Below are 19,443 nucleotides of genomic sequence, written 5' to 3' on the forward strand. Positions count from 1 at the left end.
TCCTCCCGAAAAAAATTGTTTTTGTCAGCATAAATACCATTTTCGGCAACGCAATTGTTTGCGTCGACATATGTTTTCCCAACAAAATACAATTTGCATCAAAAAAGCATAGTCATAAACAACAAAAATTCAGTTCAATAGACATATTTCTGCTAACGTTTATTTGCGTCGGCATAAGTTGTTTATAATTTTATATATTTTTTGTAACAATTAAATAAACAATTTTTTATTTCATTAATACCTAATTATACACAAACGAAAATTAATCTTCAAACAAATCAATTGAGGATAAATATAACAAAAGTAAACTTATATATTTTAAAATAAGACTAATATTCAATACACAAGCTATAAAATTCTACAAACAAAAACTGTATATACAATTAAATTTTAGTTTTTCTAACTTCTTACAAATCTCTTTACAAAAAAAAGTTTAGTCTTCCCTAGGCCAAAATACCCTAATCCAAAATAAGTGAGATACTAAACCAAACTAGTTAATCATCTCACAAAATCTTCTCGTAGTCTCCAAAAAAACGATCTGTAAAACTCGAATTTCAATTTTCCTAATTAACCAGGTAAATAAGAAAATTAATTAAGTATAAGTTAAATCCTATGTTGAAGAAAAGGAAAATTTCTAAGTGTTGAAGAGATTTTCTTTAAGTAGCTTTGAGATGAGCCTTAACGAGTGAAAAATTTGGCTAAGTGTGAAGTCAAAAAAATCCATGTGTTGGGTGTTGGGAAACATTAACGCATGAGATGAGGCTGAGTTAGTAGAGGGTTAAAAGAGATCAAGCATTGACGGCGAGGGCAACCATGCGTTTGTGAGGATGAACGCATGTTGGCCGAAGCATTGGCAAGAGGCGTTGCCAAGGGTTGCTCATGCGTTGAGGCTGCGTGAGAGAGAGCGGAGAGAGCGAGATAATAAGCGTAAGGCGTTGGGTGGACGATCGTATAGATATGTGCGGGCGTTAAGCGATGCCTTAGACGATTGTGTAGCTATGTGCGGTGCTAAATGATGTAAAGTGATGTGTTAGACAATGGCGCTACACGATAGGCGATGGCACTATACGATCAATGTAACCACTAAACAATACACAGGGAAGCTAGACGATAGCACTAAACGATAGCGCTGAGTGATGAGCACGCGCTAGACGATAAGTTTAGACGCTAGATGATGCATTAGGCATGGGCGTTGGGCAGTAGACACAAGCGCTACACAATGAGCGTGAGTGCTACACGATAAGGCAAAGCACTGGACGATGGGCATTGTGCGATAGACATAGACGCTGGGCGATGGCGTTGCACTATCAGCAGACGCATTAGATGCTGGGTGTGAGGCGTTAGACGATAAGGTGTCAACACTACATGATGAAGCTATACGATAGGTTCAAAAGCTATGCGATAGGCTAGCTATGCTTGAGCGTTAGCGAGATCATTATCAGCGAGAGATACGCAATAGCAAAATTGCTGAGAGCGAGATATCACTAAACGATTGAGCTATACGATGGGGCATAAGTGCTATGCGATGGGACACAGGCACTAGACGATTGGCCACAGCGAGAGGGCTGGATGTTAAGCGACAGCGAGAGATTCATTAGACGATGGAGTTGCAATGAAGTGCAAGAGCTGCATGATAAACCAAACGATGGAGCGATGTTGAGGCTTGCATTACGCAAAATTGATGAGCTCACCCAGACAAATGGCTATACCAAGAGAAGATTGAGCTTGAGTTAGTAGGAGCTAGATGAATAGAATTTCATGCAAAGGAAGACTTTTGCATGAGGAAGACAACTCAAGCAAGTGAGTGGCATGAGAGTAGATGAATGGTAAGGAAGAAGGTGGTGGTAAAGCATGGTACAAACACTCCAAAGTAGGAGGTGTCTTGCATTGAGGCTTAATAAAGATGAGAATGATCAATTCCTTTAGCCTATAAATACCATCACAGAGTGTCTCTTCAGTTCATAACCCGAATCTTCTTCAAAGAACGTAAGGAAGAGTGTTAGAAGGTAGATTTGGATAAGACCATGCGTTGATCATGAAGGGCATGCGTTGGTAGCAAGACCATGCATTGGTCCAGAAGTTCCAAGAGGAGGAGATACGGTCAGACAGTGAAATATGGATGTAGCATCAATTTGGGAAGAGAAATTCTCCCAGAATACTCATGCGTTTTAAGTGATTTCAAAGCCACCTGAAAGCTCTGAGAGTCTAGTTTTTAAGGTAGGGCTTCTAGAGAAGAAGCTCTAAGAAATCAGGTTGTAGACAAAGAAAAGGCAGAAGGGTCAAGCTGTCGGGTAAGCTTAAGCCAGTCTTGATGTTTTGAGAATTCCAGCCAAACCGCGAAGAGTTCTGAGCTAATATTTTAAGATAAGCTTCTTGAGACATTTTAGAGCATGTTTGTAGAATGAAGTATCTCAAAATAAGCCTTGGAACTATGCGTAATCTGAGCTTTAATTTGAATCTGGAATTTAAGGTTCAAAAGAGGAGCCTGAGAAGACCAAGGAACTTTTAAGAGAGAAAGGTTCCTACTTGACCAAGGTGAGTGGTACTTTCCCTTAAGCTTTAAGCATATCTTTAGAGTAGTGTATATGCTTATGTTGTGAATGAGTAATTAGCATGAGAATGAGATTATGTGATCAGGATGGTCATGGGGTATAGTTCTTGAGCCCTGAGTGGATCCTCACAGGATAGTCAGGGGACCAAGAGGTCTAGTTCCTAAGCCTGTTGGAGAAACCTCGTATGGGAAGGTTAGAGGATCGGCAGGCTTAGCTTCTGAGCCCATAAGCAATGAGCTATGTGCACATAGAAGACATAGGAAACAAAGGGAACACAAGAGAGTAAACGTTTATGATTAGTATTAGTTAACTATCTACCATGTGTGTACGTAGAGTTTGAGATCAGTCTCATTTAAGGCTGAGGTTTGAGTTTTAACCTCGTATATATGATATGCTTGTTATTTTATGAGTTGAAATAGACTCTAGAAGTTGTTTACCACTCACTGAGCTTCTTGAAGCTCATTCTTTTTTTTCATATTTTTCTTCTCAAGTAGCGAAAGGAGAGAAGTTCCAGTGTGTTGCTAAGGTCAAGGTCTGTCACAGCCACAGTCACACTTCCGGTTTTAGAATTGTTGATGTAAACTTTATAGTTAAGTCTGTGAGTTGTATAAACATTATACTATTGTAATAAAATGAGCTTAATCAATTAGTTGTTGTTTATTTCCTTGACTTAAGGTTTACTGAATGTAAAGAGGTTCAGTTGGGCAGTAGGTATCACAAAAGGGTGGTATCTGCGGTTCTTAACGCCTCACCTCGGGCTTAGGAGGCGGGCTTGGGGTGGGATGTGACATGATCTTTAAGAATTTACACGAACAACCTGAAATAGGAAAAATAAATATTATTAAAGATTTATTAAAATCAACAAAAAAAATGCAGATCTTAATAATAACACAAAGACTTAAACAAAATATTTAAAATGGTTATGAGGAATGATCCCACTCTCAAGCCACAAACATGTCATCAATATTCATAATTAAAATATGAACACTACAAACAACCATTTTACTCTCTAAAAAGTGATTACAATGGTTATAATTAAGACGTGAACCCTCCCCCACATTATGAGCATGTCGTAAATATTTAGATTGGTGTCTTAATTCTCCAGGAGTCACATTTGTAATTATACACATTGTTTATTAATAAAATAATTATTATTTCATTCTGGCATTTACTTATATCCAATGAACAAAGCTCCATGGTTATCTTATGTAAACTTAAGCATGTATATGAGATATACAAGTAGATCATGTCTTAAGTGATAATCTAAATAGGTCTGTAGTATAAGGATTAAGGTGGGATACCTAATCCTGGTGACACTACGGATACGGTCCGCTTTGTAGAGGTTTGCAAGTGTTGTAGACTACTACAAATGGTAGATCCTGACCACTAATGTGCAGATATGCGAGCGGGGGTGTCCTATACAAAGAGTTTGTATAAGACCGGGCCATGAGATGATTCGTCTCTGTATATAACACCGTTGATACTGGAGACTTACATCTCACCTAAACGACTATAGGTGACACGACCTCAATTCTAAGTGTTTTGGAAACTCTTGCCTTTAAGAGTGGTCCTTTTATTAGTATGGGTGAGAGTGGTCAAATTGCCAAATCAACATGCCTACCTTTTTGGGGACTTGTCTGATTTGGGAGCTGGGAACTCAATTACACAAGATGGAATTCATTCCTTCCCCGGAGCAGGGGTAAGTAGATAGATTGCTCCCTTAAGGGCTGATTCTGGGGCTTGAACATAGTGACCACAAATTCTCTTTGGAAGAGAGGACTCGGTCATAGTAGGACTGTGACTTATGTTTATTAGACGGATCAGTGGTACTTAAGGAGTTAGATGTAACTACAGGGACATAACGGTTATTGGCCGAGCTATACTTACGAGCGATCTGTGAAGGGTTGTCGCATTGTTGATTGGTTAAGATGAACACATAATATATCTGTAGTAAGAAGAGTTCAGTTGTCGGTCTTTAATGAAGTGCCTGGCGATTAACGGATGGTTGATCTCGTGACTAAAGAGTTTAGTCAGTTATTCACGTACCATTGGAGCTTCGAGCTATAGGTCTATAAGGTCTCCTTGGTAGCTCAATGGATTCAAGCTGAGGATCATTTCTTAGTGTTGATTTGAATTGTTCAAATTGACAAGAGGTAATTCGATTATATATGATATGATCGGTATGATGTATGAGATACATCTAGTGGAGGATTAGTGTAAATGAGATTTAAATTAAATGTCATGGAATAGAAAAAGAGCTATGGTTTATATGTTTCATGAGATGAAATATTAAAACTATAGGTTATAAATATAGTATGGTAAGTTAGTTATCATTTATATTTATAATAATATTAATTATCGGATAATTAACTATTTTTCTCTAATAACCAATTGAATGAGAGGTTATTGGTAGTTTCATGGTAACCGTGAAATAAAAGGAAAATTTTTTTCCTAATTTTAGTAAGAAATATTTTTTGAAAAATTGTGAATTTGAGATTTCCACTCTCAAAAATTACTCACAGAGAAGTTGTCAAGTAAAATAGATTTACTAAGCGACAGCTTGGAGTTAGCTAAACGATCGTGGAGTGTTCTTACACAATAGACACTGAGCTAGACGATCGCATAGCTTTTCCTAAACGATTGGGCATCGACCTATATGATAGGTTTTTTCATCTCCCACTTACTCAATCACTTACACAATTATTCTTCCTTTGGTTTTCTGCCTCTAATCAAGTCCACACAGAGCCCACCCTCTGGATTCTCACACCAAAAATACCAAGGTAACCTTTTTGGTGGTGTCATACTTAACTCGACAGAGTCGAGGTTTTGTGGAGGTCGTTCACGGTGTTCAGGGTGTTCGTGATCGTAATGATCGCTTTGTTCAAGTGCGCAGTGATCGTGCAATGTAGCGGTCGTGTTAAACAAACGTTCGTGTGTTGTTGTGTTACTGTGATCGAGCGTTCGTGATCAAGGAACTTAAAGATGAGTCTACAAAGGTTTGTTTATTCTTGTCATTGATCTATAGTAGAGCATGTTGTAATTTCTATTTTATGCATAACTGTATGTTTCTATTTGTGATTGTAATTGTAATGTTCATATACGATTGATATTTTGAAAGATCCTTCTACTGCTCATGGAAATCCTCGTGTCTGATTTCCTTCAATTGGTATCAGACCAAGTTGTTCCAATATTCCAAATTTCAATTCTGTTTTGAACTTATTTTACAATCTTGGTGGGTTTTCTACATTTATGTTTAATTGTTAAATGCTTTTGTGGATGGAGTTGATGAATGTTTACGGGTTTACTTGCCTTTGTTTAAAGCTTTCTACAATTACAAAGTGTTAATTTGTAAGGGCCCTTGTGTTTTTAGGCATAATTAAAATGCTATCGAGTCTGTAATTCAAAGAGTTTGAGTTAGTTGAGTCGTTCCTGATGAAGTTTCATAGCATGTAGATGCGGTTCTCAATAAGGAAGAAGACCAAGAGTTCGTTGTATCGTGTAGCTTAAGGTAAACAATCGTTGGGATTTATCTAACCGATCGTGTAGATTTTTCTACACGATCGTGTAGTATTTACTAAACGATCATTTAGCTGGGGTAAGTTGTTTACTCTATCTCGTAGTGTTGGTTACCCGATCGCATAGACGTTAGAGGTCGACGATCATTATGGGAACATTTGATGCTTATCGTTTAGTTAAGGCGCGCGCTAAACGATCGTGTAGCTAGTACGCCTCATCACTTAGTTACTACCTACACGATCACATCGTACGATACGAAGGCGCTCGCTCAGTGATCGTTTAGGCAATGGTGCTTCGTCGCATCGTAGTCGTTTAGAGGATCGTGTAAGGCTTACGTTGTGCGGAGCACGGTAAACGATCACGTGCCTCGGGCTTCATCACTTAGTAAAAGATACACTATCGTTGCTAAACGATCGTTTAGCTCTGGGAGCGTTGGTCAATGATAGAGCATATCATTTGTTCTTTCGTGTAGAAGATCATGGGAAGTTTGGTGCACGATGGTTGGAGACGCATTGCTTCGTCCGGACGGTTCAAGACTTGGTTCGCCTGTTTGAACCGAAGACTCCTTGGTTTTGTAATAGTTTGCTTTTACTTTTGAGGATTTGATGTAATTTTACCCACTTCATCAAAAAAATTTTATTATACATGTGATGTATAATGTAAATATGGAAAAATGTTTGACATATAGTTTGAAAAACCCATTTTAGGTTGTGTAACTATTCATGCATCATGTATTATAAATGTTATAATCTTGCATGGAGAAATTACATGAAAGCATGCACATACATCATGAAATATAAGAGTTATATTTTGCATGCAGTGAGCATTATCATGCAACATCCTTTTATTACAAGTGTTATAGTCTAAGGGTGTATAGATGCATGTTGTGCTTGTTTCGTTGAGCGTTATATAAAAGAAGTAGCAATAAATGAACAATGCATTGAGCATGGCACTTAAGCTGTTTATAATCGTTATAAATGTCTTGCACGTGTTATGATGCTTAGTTTTATGAAGTGGAAATGTGGATAATATGTGTTGATGAATTTACATTGTGCACTCAAGTTTCCTCAGCGGAATCCAAGTGTAAATTCCTCTGAGTTTCCTAGTAAGTTTAGGTCGATCATAGGGACTTGTCAAAACAGATTGCATTGGTAATTTTTAGGAAAACCTTGCGGTGGCCAAATAAATAATTTGTTGGTTTGTTGTTGATTGCATTAATGAAGAAAATAAACAAAATGCGACGGATTTGAGAAAAGTCAGTTGTGTGATAGGTGCACTGAGTATGCGATGAACGGGTTGAGAAGATCTTTAGCTAGCGTTACTTGGGAATGCGTCATACTATGCGATCATACTACCACCATGCACAGCAAGTCATTTTCCAATGCAAATGCGATGCTCCTAAGTGTAGGATGCATGTGTTGAATGCAAAAGTGTCTATAGAGCTTATCCCTAAGTCTCTACTCTTGTCCTATGCGGTGATGAAAAATTCATAAAAGCAAGGTCATCACATACAATCGTATCCTATCTCTAGGATGCATATGATGCATTGATAATAAATAGTGCTCATTTCTAAGCTTCTATCTCTTGATTATGCGTTCTAATTTGACTCTCCCGAGCCTAGATTCTAACCTAACCTTTCCAAGTCTAGATCCTGTCCTTAGACTACCCTCCTGAGTATCTCTAATGGACGAATGAAGCATACATAATACAAGATAATCGCATAGCATGAAGATTCCCTCGTTGTGCTAGCTAAATGCTTTTCAACCCATTCAATTAATTTAGCTACTCATGCGTGAATAACAGAGAGTGAACAGATATAAAGAAATAGATTCCATTTCGATAAATGAGTGGAGTACAAAATGACAATGGAAGTTAAAGGTAGAAAGCCTGGTAGCAATTCCTTGCTGAACGAGGCTTTTACACTGTAATCTCTATTCGATTCTAAAGATGTTCCCACTTCTGCAGGCGTCGGTCCTCTCTCTATCCTTGAAGCTTCCGTCGCTCTCCCAAGCTTACCGGAACAATCTATCGGCACAACCTTCTCTCTCGCATCCGCCTTAAAATGAAAGAAAACTATGAACAAGGGCGTACGAACTTGTAGAACAAAGAATAGTGAATTCCTGAACCCCTTCTCTAAAGGCTACTTCTGGTATTTATAGACATCCAAGGTGAATGGCGGCTTCTCTCTCTTGACTATACAGATGGGACAGCTTTAATTCCTGACTGATGTGCCGAATATTTGTCACCGAAAATCTGAATGTACTTCATGATCATTATCGGTTGTCAACTTAATTCGGATTAATTAGTCTTTCACCCAGATGCGCCCACCAAGTTGCGCTGACCAGGTTGCGATGATTCTTCTCGGGCGAATGTTTGCAAGCACAATCATCGCAAAGCCTTGTGGTGAAGTTGCGCTCGACCGATGATTTCCTATGATCGCAATTCTTGCATTGCGTCAACGTATATTCTGCACAAAAATACAAAATTCAACTGTTCTAATGCGATGAACGCATGCAACCGCAATATTATGAAATTGATGCTTAATAGATGCAAATTAACATATTTCATCAATGCAATCCAACATTGTTTAAGAACTTAGCATTATGATAACGTGCATTTCTGCCCGTTATCATGTTATCTGTGCATTGTAGTTTTGGTTGTTTTTGTTTATAAGTGTTATAAAGGAAACTGAACCAAAATCAGTAAGAAAGAGTTGCATGCGAACTTAGAGTGAACTCAAGTTTTTAAAAGGGTTTTAAAATTGGATTGAGATAGACCTAAGTTCAAATGGTTTTAAAGAGTTTAATAACCTAGATTAATCTTTTAAAATTGGTTTAATATGATTAAATTGATTGGCATAAAAGATTAAATTTTTTTTATATCTATAAGGGACCTTTTGTCTAAAGCGGGTTCTTAAGCTGACGGAAACGGAAACTTAAAGCATATTATATCCATAAAAAGGAAAGATTAAACTTTAATATTAACAAATGAAACTCATATACAAAATCAAAACCAAAATACACAAATAATCCATCCTAGCCATTATAATACTAGACAAATATTATATATGCCTAGTCATTAAAATTGTTTGTGTATCTATGCCTAGTCATTATAATACTTAACAAATATTATCTTTTTCTAGTGCAAAATCAAACAAGAACCCCAACTTTCATCACTATGATTTGAAATTGCTAAAAGAAAATTCATCATAAGATTGAAGAAAAGTAAAGATATCACAAATGGAGATGGAGAACACTCAGCCTAGCAAGATCTAGTAGGCATTCGAATTCTTTACAGTTATTTTCTCATTATTGTGTGAGATAAAAACAGAAAAAGTCGTGAAGTTATACTACTACTTTGGAGTAAATAACAAAATTAATCAATTACCATCAGCTGTGCATCCACAAGGGCTCCAAAGAGACGAGAGATGGGGGTGAAGGAAGAGGGGGAGGGGGGGAGTGGAAAGGAAAATTGGGTGGAGTGGGGTCGACGGGAAGGGGTAGGGGGAAGAAGAGTGAGGTTATGGGTAAGGGGGAAGAAGAGTGGGCGAAGGAAGAGTTGGCTTGGAAAAAGGAGAAAAAATAAAAGTGGGAGGAAAAGGAAAAGTGGGGGGTGAAAAAGAATAGTGTGGGTTTTTAATGTCTTTTGCCAATGCATATTTCGTCGGGATAAGTTCAAATTTTTGTGGACATAAATTTTTTTAAAAAAATGTCCATGTTGTTATATTTTGGCCGACACATTAAATTTTCATTGGAATAAATTCGTATATGCCAATGAAAATGGATGTGTCGGAAAAAAAAATATTGGAACAGCTAAAAATTCTTGTAGTGAACGTTTGAAAATATGTGGACTAAAATAGAATAGGTCTCAAAAAATGAAAATAAAAAATGATATTGTAATCAAGAAAAGTATGAATAAGTTTCTGATACGAAATAGAAATAGTTAAAACTTATATAGTTTTGGTAAATTGTAAAAAAAAAAAAAAAAAAAAAAAAAAAATCTAATTCCTACTTCAATTTTCTCTTTTAGTATGTTTCTTTTGATAATAATATATTCTCTCTTTAATTTAAATTTATGTAAATATAAAGTTACATTATTTTTTTTGTGTTTATAATAAAGAAATTGATATCTTTGTCGAATGGTTTTTAGTTTAATAACCAACATTACATGATGTTCTTAGTACAATTGAGAATGAAGAATTCAAACACCAGACATCTTGATTGCTAACATATTCATATGACAATAAACTATGTTTGCTTTGACAATATATATTAGATTATTTAAATATTATTTCGACGCATCTAAAATTATATTTATATGAACTTGTATCTCCTCTTACATTAAATCTTAGATCTACCACTAATTTTAACGTTATATTATTATTATATAAATGTTATATTTAAACTTCAAGTTTTATTCTTTAATTGTCAAGGTAGTTTATGTATTTGGATTGAACATTTATAATTAGATTATATATATATGAATAATTTCTTTTTAAATTCAAATTGTCTATATGAAATTAATCATACAAAAAAATTAGTAAAAATTTAAATTATTTAATTAATAATTTTTCATAATATTGATTTAAGTTAATTGATTTAAAAAAAATTTTGCGGGAAAAATTTCGAATAGGGAACCCATTTTCCACAAATTTCCGGTGGAAAATCTGGCCACCCGGATTCCATGAATGATTTTACAGAGATGAAAAATAAAATGGGGAGTAGGGATAAGGAAGGTATAGAGAAAGAAGAGAGAAAGAGTAAAAAATAACACGAGGAGGGAAAAAATTAAAAAATATTTAAATGTTTTTTTAAATCTTAATGATTAAAAAATATAAAAATATATATTTTTTAGTTTCTATCTATGGCTCTTAACCTCAATTCTTTTGCAAGTTCTGTTATCTTGTTTAAACATTCTTCAGCATTAAGATGTAAATTAAGTGATTAATTTAAAATAATAATTTTATAATTAAGTTCAATAAAGAAAATTATATTAAGGTCGACCCAATTCTATCAAACTAGCTCATCTTTCTAGGGCATCCACCAAGCTGAATTCATTAAAAAGTTTTAGCCCATAATTGAAAGATTAATCAGTAAATTCATTGATAATGAATTCATGAGTATAAAGATGTAAATGAATTAAAAAAAAACATATATAAATGTGGAAAACATAATTCCTCAACTCTTATGACTATCTTTATACTCCGTATGGGTACTGCTCTATTGGCTCGATTCTACATCTTTTTAGAGTAATCATTCTTACAACTCTATCATATAGGTACGAGTTGACCTAAAGGCTATTTCATAGGAACTTCTATTTTTGGATTAGGAAGATTCAAAGTGGACTAACAGTTCAGGATTTCAAAATCAATGAGTTAGGTTCAACCACAAAAATTTAATTTGAACTAGTCTAGGGCACAACAACATACACCCATTGGATTTCTGTAAGCGTAGCTAGGGATATTATAAAAAACTCGATTAACCCAACTAAAATCAGGTTGGATTATAAACTTATTTGGATTGGATTGGGTTGGGTTTAAATATAACTAAAAACTTGATAGATTGGGTTGATTCTTAGGTTCACTTAAAATTAATTGAGAAAACATGCCAAAAGAAGACCTTCATTTAAATTGTTATTTTAAAATGGGCCTTTAATTGTTTAAATTCTAAAAGAGGCCCAAACTTTTGCTTGATCCAAAATAAAAATTCAATGAGTGAAGGATAATGAGCCACATTACTTTTCTTGTTGATGTGGTAAATGAATTATGAAAAGTAAAAGAATTGCAGAGATGACATAATTGTTCAGTCACTTCTCTCCCACTTTCTCCTCGGTGTTTGCTGAAACCCTCTTCGTCTTCCTCATTTCTTTTCTTCTGTATACTTAGTTTGCTGATGGATTTCTTAACTCAAATCCATGCATTGAGCATGAAAAGTAAGAAATGAGTAGAGTAGAAGAAGAGGAACAAGAACATTTATAGTGGTTCAGCTTTCACCTACATCCACTGTTGAAGCTCTTCATAGAGTTATCTTTATTCTCAAGAAGAAGATAAGTTTCTTTTCCCTCCTTTTGTTTTTTGTTTTTTTTTTTTTTTTTTTTTTTTTTTGTTACAAAATCACCTCATGCCTTTCACTCATTTACATACATAGCTTTTAAGGTCATTATGTTTTAACTAACTAACTTTTAATTTGTTTTTCTGTTTCAGAGGCAATCGGTTGGAAGGACAACAGCTCTAGTTTCACTCACCCTAACAAATCTCTACCTTGAGACAAAATGGTCTCTAATGCTTCTTTTTCTTCAGGTATTTTATTTTCCAGCTCGATCTACTACATTAAGTAGATTTAAACAATATTCGTACTTGGCTTTTGTTACTGACTTTGTCAAAAATTCTGCTGCATTTTCTTCTAACTCTTTGTTACTGCTACTGTGCCCTTCTCGATTATGTCTCTTATGAAATGAAGTTTTACATCTACATGTTTGGATCTGTCATGAAATTGCTGATTTTTAGTTAGATGAATTGTGCTTTGATTGTCACAGAGTAGCTTTACTAGTGGTTGTTCATAGCCGAGCTTAGTAGTTAACCCCTGTAACCATAGGGCTTCTTTAACAACCTCTGAAGTAGCTATAAATTCTTCTTTGGTGGTTAAAAAGGCAACCACTGGTTGCAAGTTGAACTTCCAACTGATCACATTTGCTCCAAAAAGGAAAGTAAACCCTGAAAGAAACCTTCTTCTATCTAGGTCACCTGCAAAATCTGAGTCCACGTAGCCTTTAAGTGCCAGCTTAGTGGTATTAGGGAATTTATAGAGTAAGCCTCTATTTATGCTTCCAACTAGATAGCAAAAAACCCATTTAGCTACCACCCAGTGGGCTTTCCTTGGGTTACTCATGTATCTACTGATTAAGCTTGAGTTGTAAGCTAAGTCTGGCCTTATACAGATAATTAAGTATATTAAGTTGCCTATAGCACTTGAATAGGGTACTTTATTCATTTTTTGAATGTCTTCTTCTAGTTTAGGAGAATCTTTAGCAGATAGCTTGAAATGTTGTGCCAAGGGTGTGCCAACTGCTTTAGCATTCAGCATGTTGAATTTAGATAGAATTCTTCTGTTGTAGTCACTTTAGGAGACAGAGAGTTCATCTTGGGATATTTTTCTCTCAATGACCATGTCAAGAATTTTCTTAGTTGGACTTTAATCTTTCATCTCAAATTCAAAACTTAGTTGTTCTTTTATCTGATTTACTTCCTCAACATTCCTTCCTGTAATGAGCTTATCATCAACATAGAGTAGTAAATAGACTAGACTTCCATCTTTAGCTTTTCTAAAAAACACATAGGCATCATATTGACTTCTATTGAAGTTGATCTTCTTCACAAAATCATCAAAACGTTTATACCAACATCTAGGAGCTTGCTTGAGGCCATATAATGATTTATCCAGTTTACACACTAGACTTTCTTTGCCCTTAACTTCAAAGCCCATAGGTTGGTCCATATATATTTCTTCATCTAACTTTCCATGTAGGAAAGCTGTAGCCACATCCATTTGTTCAAGTTCATAGTTTTCACAAGCCACTATTGCAAGTAGCAATCTGATAGAAGTGTGTTTAACCACTTGGGAGAAAATTTCAGTGTAGTCTAGTCTTTCATTCTGCTTAAAGCTCTTGGCAACAAGTTTGGCTTTGAATTTTATTCTCTCTTAGCAGTTATCAACTAATTTTCTCTTAAAAATCCATTTGCAAGGGATGGATTTTTTATCTGGAGGAAGAGGCATTAAGATCCAGATGTTATTCTTCTTTAAAGAAGTCATTTCAGCTTCCATGGTTTGTAACCATTTATCCTTTTCTTTGCTTGACATTGCTTCTTCAAGGTTCTGAGGTTCCTCATCAAGAATGCTTTCTGCAATATTGGCAAAGCCTGATATAAAGTTAGTATTCGAATATCTAGCTGGAACCCTGATTTCTTTTCTTCTTCTATCTCTTGTTAGTGTGTATTCTTATAGGTTTTCTGGTTGAGAACTTTGTTCTTGTGCTATCTGTTCACATGCTACAGCTTCATTGGTCTGAAGGTTCATATCATCTTCTTCTATTGAAACATTTTTTATTTTGGGTAATAGCTCCACCTGGTTGTTTTTCCTTTTCCATCTCTGTAAACGTCTCATCTTCTTTGAAAATAATGTGTCTGCTCACAATACTTCAATTAGAACTAAAGTCCCAAAGCTTGATGCCTTTAGTTCCTTCAGGATACCCTATGAACATGCATTTTAGGCCTCTAGGTTCGAGTTTACTTTGTCTCACATGTACAAATGATGTGCACCCAAAAGATTTTAGGTTTGATAAGTCTGAAGGTACACCTGTCCATATTTCTTTAGGTGTTTTCATGTCTATGGAAGTGCAGGGGCTTCTATTAATAGCGTAGGTGGCTGTTGCAAGAGCTTATGCCCAAAACACTTCTTTTAGTTTTGCCTCTGAGAGCATGTAACTCACTTTTTCCATAAGAGTTTTGTTCATTCTTTCAGCTACCCCATTTTGGTGGGGTGTATAGGTAACTGTTGTGTGTTTAACTATTCCATGCTCATTACAAAAGTTAGTGAACATAATATTCATAAACTCAAGACCATTATCTGTTCTCAAAATTTTTACTCTTTTCTCAGTTTGTTTTTCAACTTTTGCAATCCATTCTTTAAATTTGTCAAAGGCTTGATTTTTAGATTTTAGCAAAAGAGTCCATACTTTTCTAGAGTAGTCATCTACTAAAGATTGGAATTACCTTGAGTCACTCCAAGAGGGAGTTCCAGCTAGTCCCCATAAGTCAGCATGTATGTAATTGAGTCTATCCTTTGAAGTATGGATTCACTTTGCGAATTTTAGTCTCTTAGCTTTGCCATAGACACAATGCTCACAAAAGCTTAGCCTCTTGGTTCCTTTGTATTATATCAACCCATGTTTTGTTAATTCAATCAAGTCGTATTCACTAATATGTGAGAGTCTCTTATGCCATAACTCTAGGCCTTCTGATTTTATGTCCTAAGATAGTAAAGAAATGTTAGGAAAAGATACATTTCTCAAGTAATATAGCCCATTTAGCCTTATTCCAAGTAGAATTGTTTTTCCAGCCCTTTTCACTTGTAGATTCTCCTTGTTACGAATGTAGTAACAATCTTGGTTAGCTAACATTCCCAGTGAGATTATGTTCCTTCTAAGTTTAGGTACATGTCTTACTTCCCTTAGAAGTATTTCTCTATTATCTTCTAAATTTAGGCATACTGAGCCAATTCCCATGACTTAACGGTCATGATCATCCCCCATGTAGACTGAGCCTCATTCCCATGATTTGTAACTCACAAACCATTCCCTTTTGGAAGTCATATGATAGGTACATCCTGAATCCATGACCCAGTATCCCTTTTCCTCAGTCTTTTGTCCCATGGGCTTCAAATGAGTTACTGTTAGGATTTCAATATATTCTTAGGTATTTTCTCCCACCGAAACATTTCCTCTACCATAATCTCTTGATTTTCTGTTATCACTCCTTTCATAGTCTCTAGACCTATTGATAACTGGTAGAAATATAAGTTATTAAAGCTCAAATTATTAAAACAATGGGAGAAAGCGAGGGAGAATAAGGCAATATTACGATTGAATGCGCCAAAATTGCGATCCCTGACAATAATCACATAAAAGAAGTTAAATTGAGTTATTCTGTGCAGGAACAATGTGATAGCGCGTTTTGAGTTTGCGATCCAAGGGTGCCTCAAAGATGATCACGTGATGACCTTACATAAAGGTGGTGATCACAGTGAAGCGAGGCAAAGCCGAGGGAAGAGAATTATTGAGAAGAAATTAATTTTCGAAGAGGTCGAGAGATTGTCGAAAACAGCACAGAGGAGAGACACTAAACCCTTGCAAGAGTAAGAGTTTACAACTTAGGAAAGAATTGAAGTGATAAGAGTAGTGTAAACACTAGAGGAAGCAAGACATTGCTTACCTGGCTTGATACTCACACCATTTATTGTTTTGTACTTAAACACTTTATTTGCAAGAATGGAAACTTCATTTCAATTTATGCTCAATCTCTTTACACCATGTATGAGTAGCTAAATTTGTGAATGGGTTGAGAAGTACTTAGCTAGCATGACTTAAGTTATGCACTTTATGCGATCATCTTGTCTTATGTATGCTTCATTCATCTTTTGGAGTACTTGAGAGAGTAGTCTAAAGACAGAATCTAGGCTTGAGACAGTCGGATTAGAATGCATAAGCAAGAGTAGAGACTTAGAAATAAGTTCTATCTGTTGCATTCCATACACATCACATGCATTCTATACATAGGAAATGTGTTATTATGCATTGAGAAATGTAGTGCTTAATATTTGTGTATAGCATGATCACATGACTTGTACAATATCTTAAGAAATACTAGCAAAACCTCTTCTCAACCCCTTTATCGCATATTTGTTACAACACCACCCTTTCATCGCTGTGCATTTAATTCCATCGTATTAGAAATCAAAGTTAAATCACCATCTACTTCTTAATCACCATCACAATAGGATCAGAGAGTCTATCGCATATCTATTTAATAATCCATGCGTTCGATCTTGGACTTACCAGGACCTTAAGAAGGCTTACACTTGGGCTTTGTTAGGAAAACTTGCATGATCATCGGATCCATACATCCTTTCATCGCATGATAAATCAACGAATCAAGTTTTTGGTGCCATTGCCGAGGATTACAGTATGGATTGTGCTAACATCAAACCTTTTTTATCTTTGCAGCTTTCAACCTTTGGAGTATTGTCATTCCACCTGTGAAGGAAGAAGCAAACATCGTATGAGCGAAAGAAATACTCCTGAGCTCAAGTACGACCCAGAGATTGAAAGAACTTTTCACAAAAGGCAGAAAAACAGACGTAAACGGAAAGGAAGAGTTTGTAGAATGGCTGAACAACCTGAAGAACGAGTAACAAATGAAAACAACATGATGGAAAATCCCATCCTACTGGGAAATGATCGCAATAGACCCATCAGGGACTATGTGTCACCAAATTTATAAGATTTCTCCCTAAGAATCATGAGACCAGCATTGGATGGATCAAGGTTCAAGATGAAGCCAGTAATGTTACAAATGATACAACAGTAGGATAGTTCGAAGGATGGCGTGGTGAAAATCCACACGCCCATCTACGAAGCTTCACTGAAATCTACAACACTTTTGTGTTCCTTAATATTTCCCCAGAAGAGGTTCAACTCATGTTATTTCCATTTTCACTATGCGATAAAGCGAAAAAATGGGCATACTCTCTCGAATCAGAAGAGATAACTTCATGGGAAAAAGTCGTGGAGAAATTTATGAAGGAGTATTTCCCTCCCACAGAAAATGCCAAGAGGAGGAAATTGATCACCAATTTTGAACAAAAAGAAGATGAGTCGCTCAGTGATGCATGGGCGAGATTCAAGAGATTAGTACGCGACTGCCCACACAATGGATTACCAGATTGCCTCCAAATGGAGATTTTCTATCATGGACTCAACTCTGCATCGCGGATAGTTGCCAATGCGGCAGCAGTAGGAGGTCTTCTGGACAAAACATATGATGAAGCAAAGAATATTCTTGATCGCATCTCAAAAAACCATGAAGATTGGTAAGAAAGCAATCAAAGAACGAAGCCCAAAGAAGGTAATTCGAGTAATAGTGTCATCGCATCATTACAAAATCAGATGAAGTTGATGATAAACTTGTTGCAAGGCATCGCAATAAACAATTCAGGAGCTCGAAATGGGCAAATCAATGCGATAGAGCAAACAAGCACCAACTGTGTCTTACATGAAGAATCTCATTCTTTTGAGGAATGCCCACGAAATCCTCAATCAGTTTACTTTGTCAAAAACAATCATTTTTCAAACACTTACAACCCGAAGTGGCGAAATCACCCTAATTTTTCTTGGAAGAACAACCAACAGCAAAGCAGTCAGCTTGTGGTGCTAGGGTTTTTCCATAGATCTAATGGACAAAAACAAGCTAGCAGTTCTCAACCACCATCCTCATCATCCCTGGAAAACCTGTTGAAGCTATACATCGAAAAGAATGAAACAGTCCTTCAAAACCAAGCTACATCCATTCGCAATTTGGAAATTTAAATGGGACAAATTGCGGGAGAGCTAAAGAATAGACCCCAAGGGACATTGCCTAACACAACCGGGCTTCCATGCAATTCAGGGAATGCCGGGAAAGAACATTGCCAAGCAGTCACCTTAAGGAGTGGAAAGGCGATGATAGAAGTCAGAAAGGATCCTTGCAAGACCGAGTCAAAGGAGCAACCTGCAATTGAATAAAAAAGTCTCTATCACAGACTGAACCAAAGAAGTTTGAGACTAGGGAACCTGAAGATGCGACCATCTCTAAGCCTCCAAACCATGAAACATTGGAAGTGTAGCTACCTCCATTTCCTCAAATACTGAAAAAGAAACATAACGATGAAGGCTAGTATCAACGCTTCTTGGAAATTTTGAAACAATTGCACATCAATATTCCATTCATAGAAGCAATAGAGCAGATGTCGGTGTATGCGAAATTTTTGAAGGACATTGTCTCAAATAAGAGAAGCACGGGAAGATTCAACACGGTGGCATCGACACAAGAATACAACACTATAATTCCACCAAAGATGCGCGACCCAAACAATTTTACAATACCCTGCTCGATAGGAGGAATTTACATTGGTCAAGCATTATTCGATCATGAGGCAAGCATAAACTTAATGCCCCTTTCAATTTTCAAAAGATTGAATGTGGGACAGCTAACACCCACAATGGTGACTCTTCAACTCGCCGATAGATCCTTGGTGCACTCTAAAGGGAAATTAAAGGATGTCTTGGTAACAATAGATAGATTCATTGTCTTAGATTATAAGGCGGATAAAGATGTTCCAATCATATTGGGACGACCATTCTTGTCTACTGGTCGTGCTCAAATAGATGTGCACAAGAGAGAAATCACAATGAACATCAATGGAAAGAAGCTCATATTCAATATTATCAAGGCAATGAAGTTCCCAGATGAGGAAGGCTTATGAGATTTCGATGATGAACAAACTTACGTTGAAAATTAGGAGTCCGAAGAAGAGAATGAAGAAAGAGAGGATGCAACAGCATCCATTGAGACTTGCCATGCGATAACAGAGATGTTGAAAAATGATGAAATGCTGAATTTGAATGAAGAAAGAAAAGCACAGAAGCCCTTTTTAGAACAACCACCTACACTAGACCTAAAAACTCTACCAACCCACTTGAAGTACGTACTTCTCGGCCAGAATGAAACCTTACCAGTCATCATATCCTCTGTGTTACCTGAAGAAAAAGAAATCACATTGATCAG

At 36.2% G+C, this 19,443-nt stretch overlaps 1 protein-coding gene and 1 non-coding gene across 2 annotated transcripts; one reads left to right on the top strand and one right to left on the bottom strand.

Moving 5' to 3' along the window:
- Nucleotides 1-17,450: 17,450 nt before the first annotated feature.
- LOC150032431 (small nucleolar RNA R71) lies at nt 17,451-17,557 on the bottom strand. The gene has a single exon (XR_016524951.1). It is a non-coding gene; the product is annotated as a small nucleolar RNA R71 (small nucleolar RNA).
- Nucleotides 17,558-18,622: 1,065 nt separating this feature from the next.
- Nucleotides 18,623-19,141, top strand: LOC150032432 (uncharacterized). Its single transcript, XM_090306906.1, has one exon. It carries the CDS (start codon nt 18,623-18,625, stop codon nt 19,139-19,141), a length of 519 nt encoding a protein of 172 aa, XP_090163032.1.
- Nucleotides 19,142-19,443: the final 302 nt, after the last annotated feature.

The sequence above is a fragment of the Benincasa hispida genome, chromosome 11, assembly GCF_027475165.1.
Source record: "Benincasa hispida cultivar pf3 chromosome 11, pf3_genome.v1.1, whole genome shotgun sequence".
NCBI classification, from domain to species: Eukaryota; Viridiplantae; Streptophyta; class Magnoliopsida; order Cucurbitales; family Cucurbitaceae; genus Benincasa; species Benincasa hispida.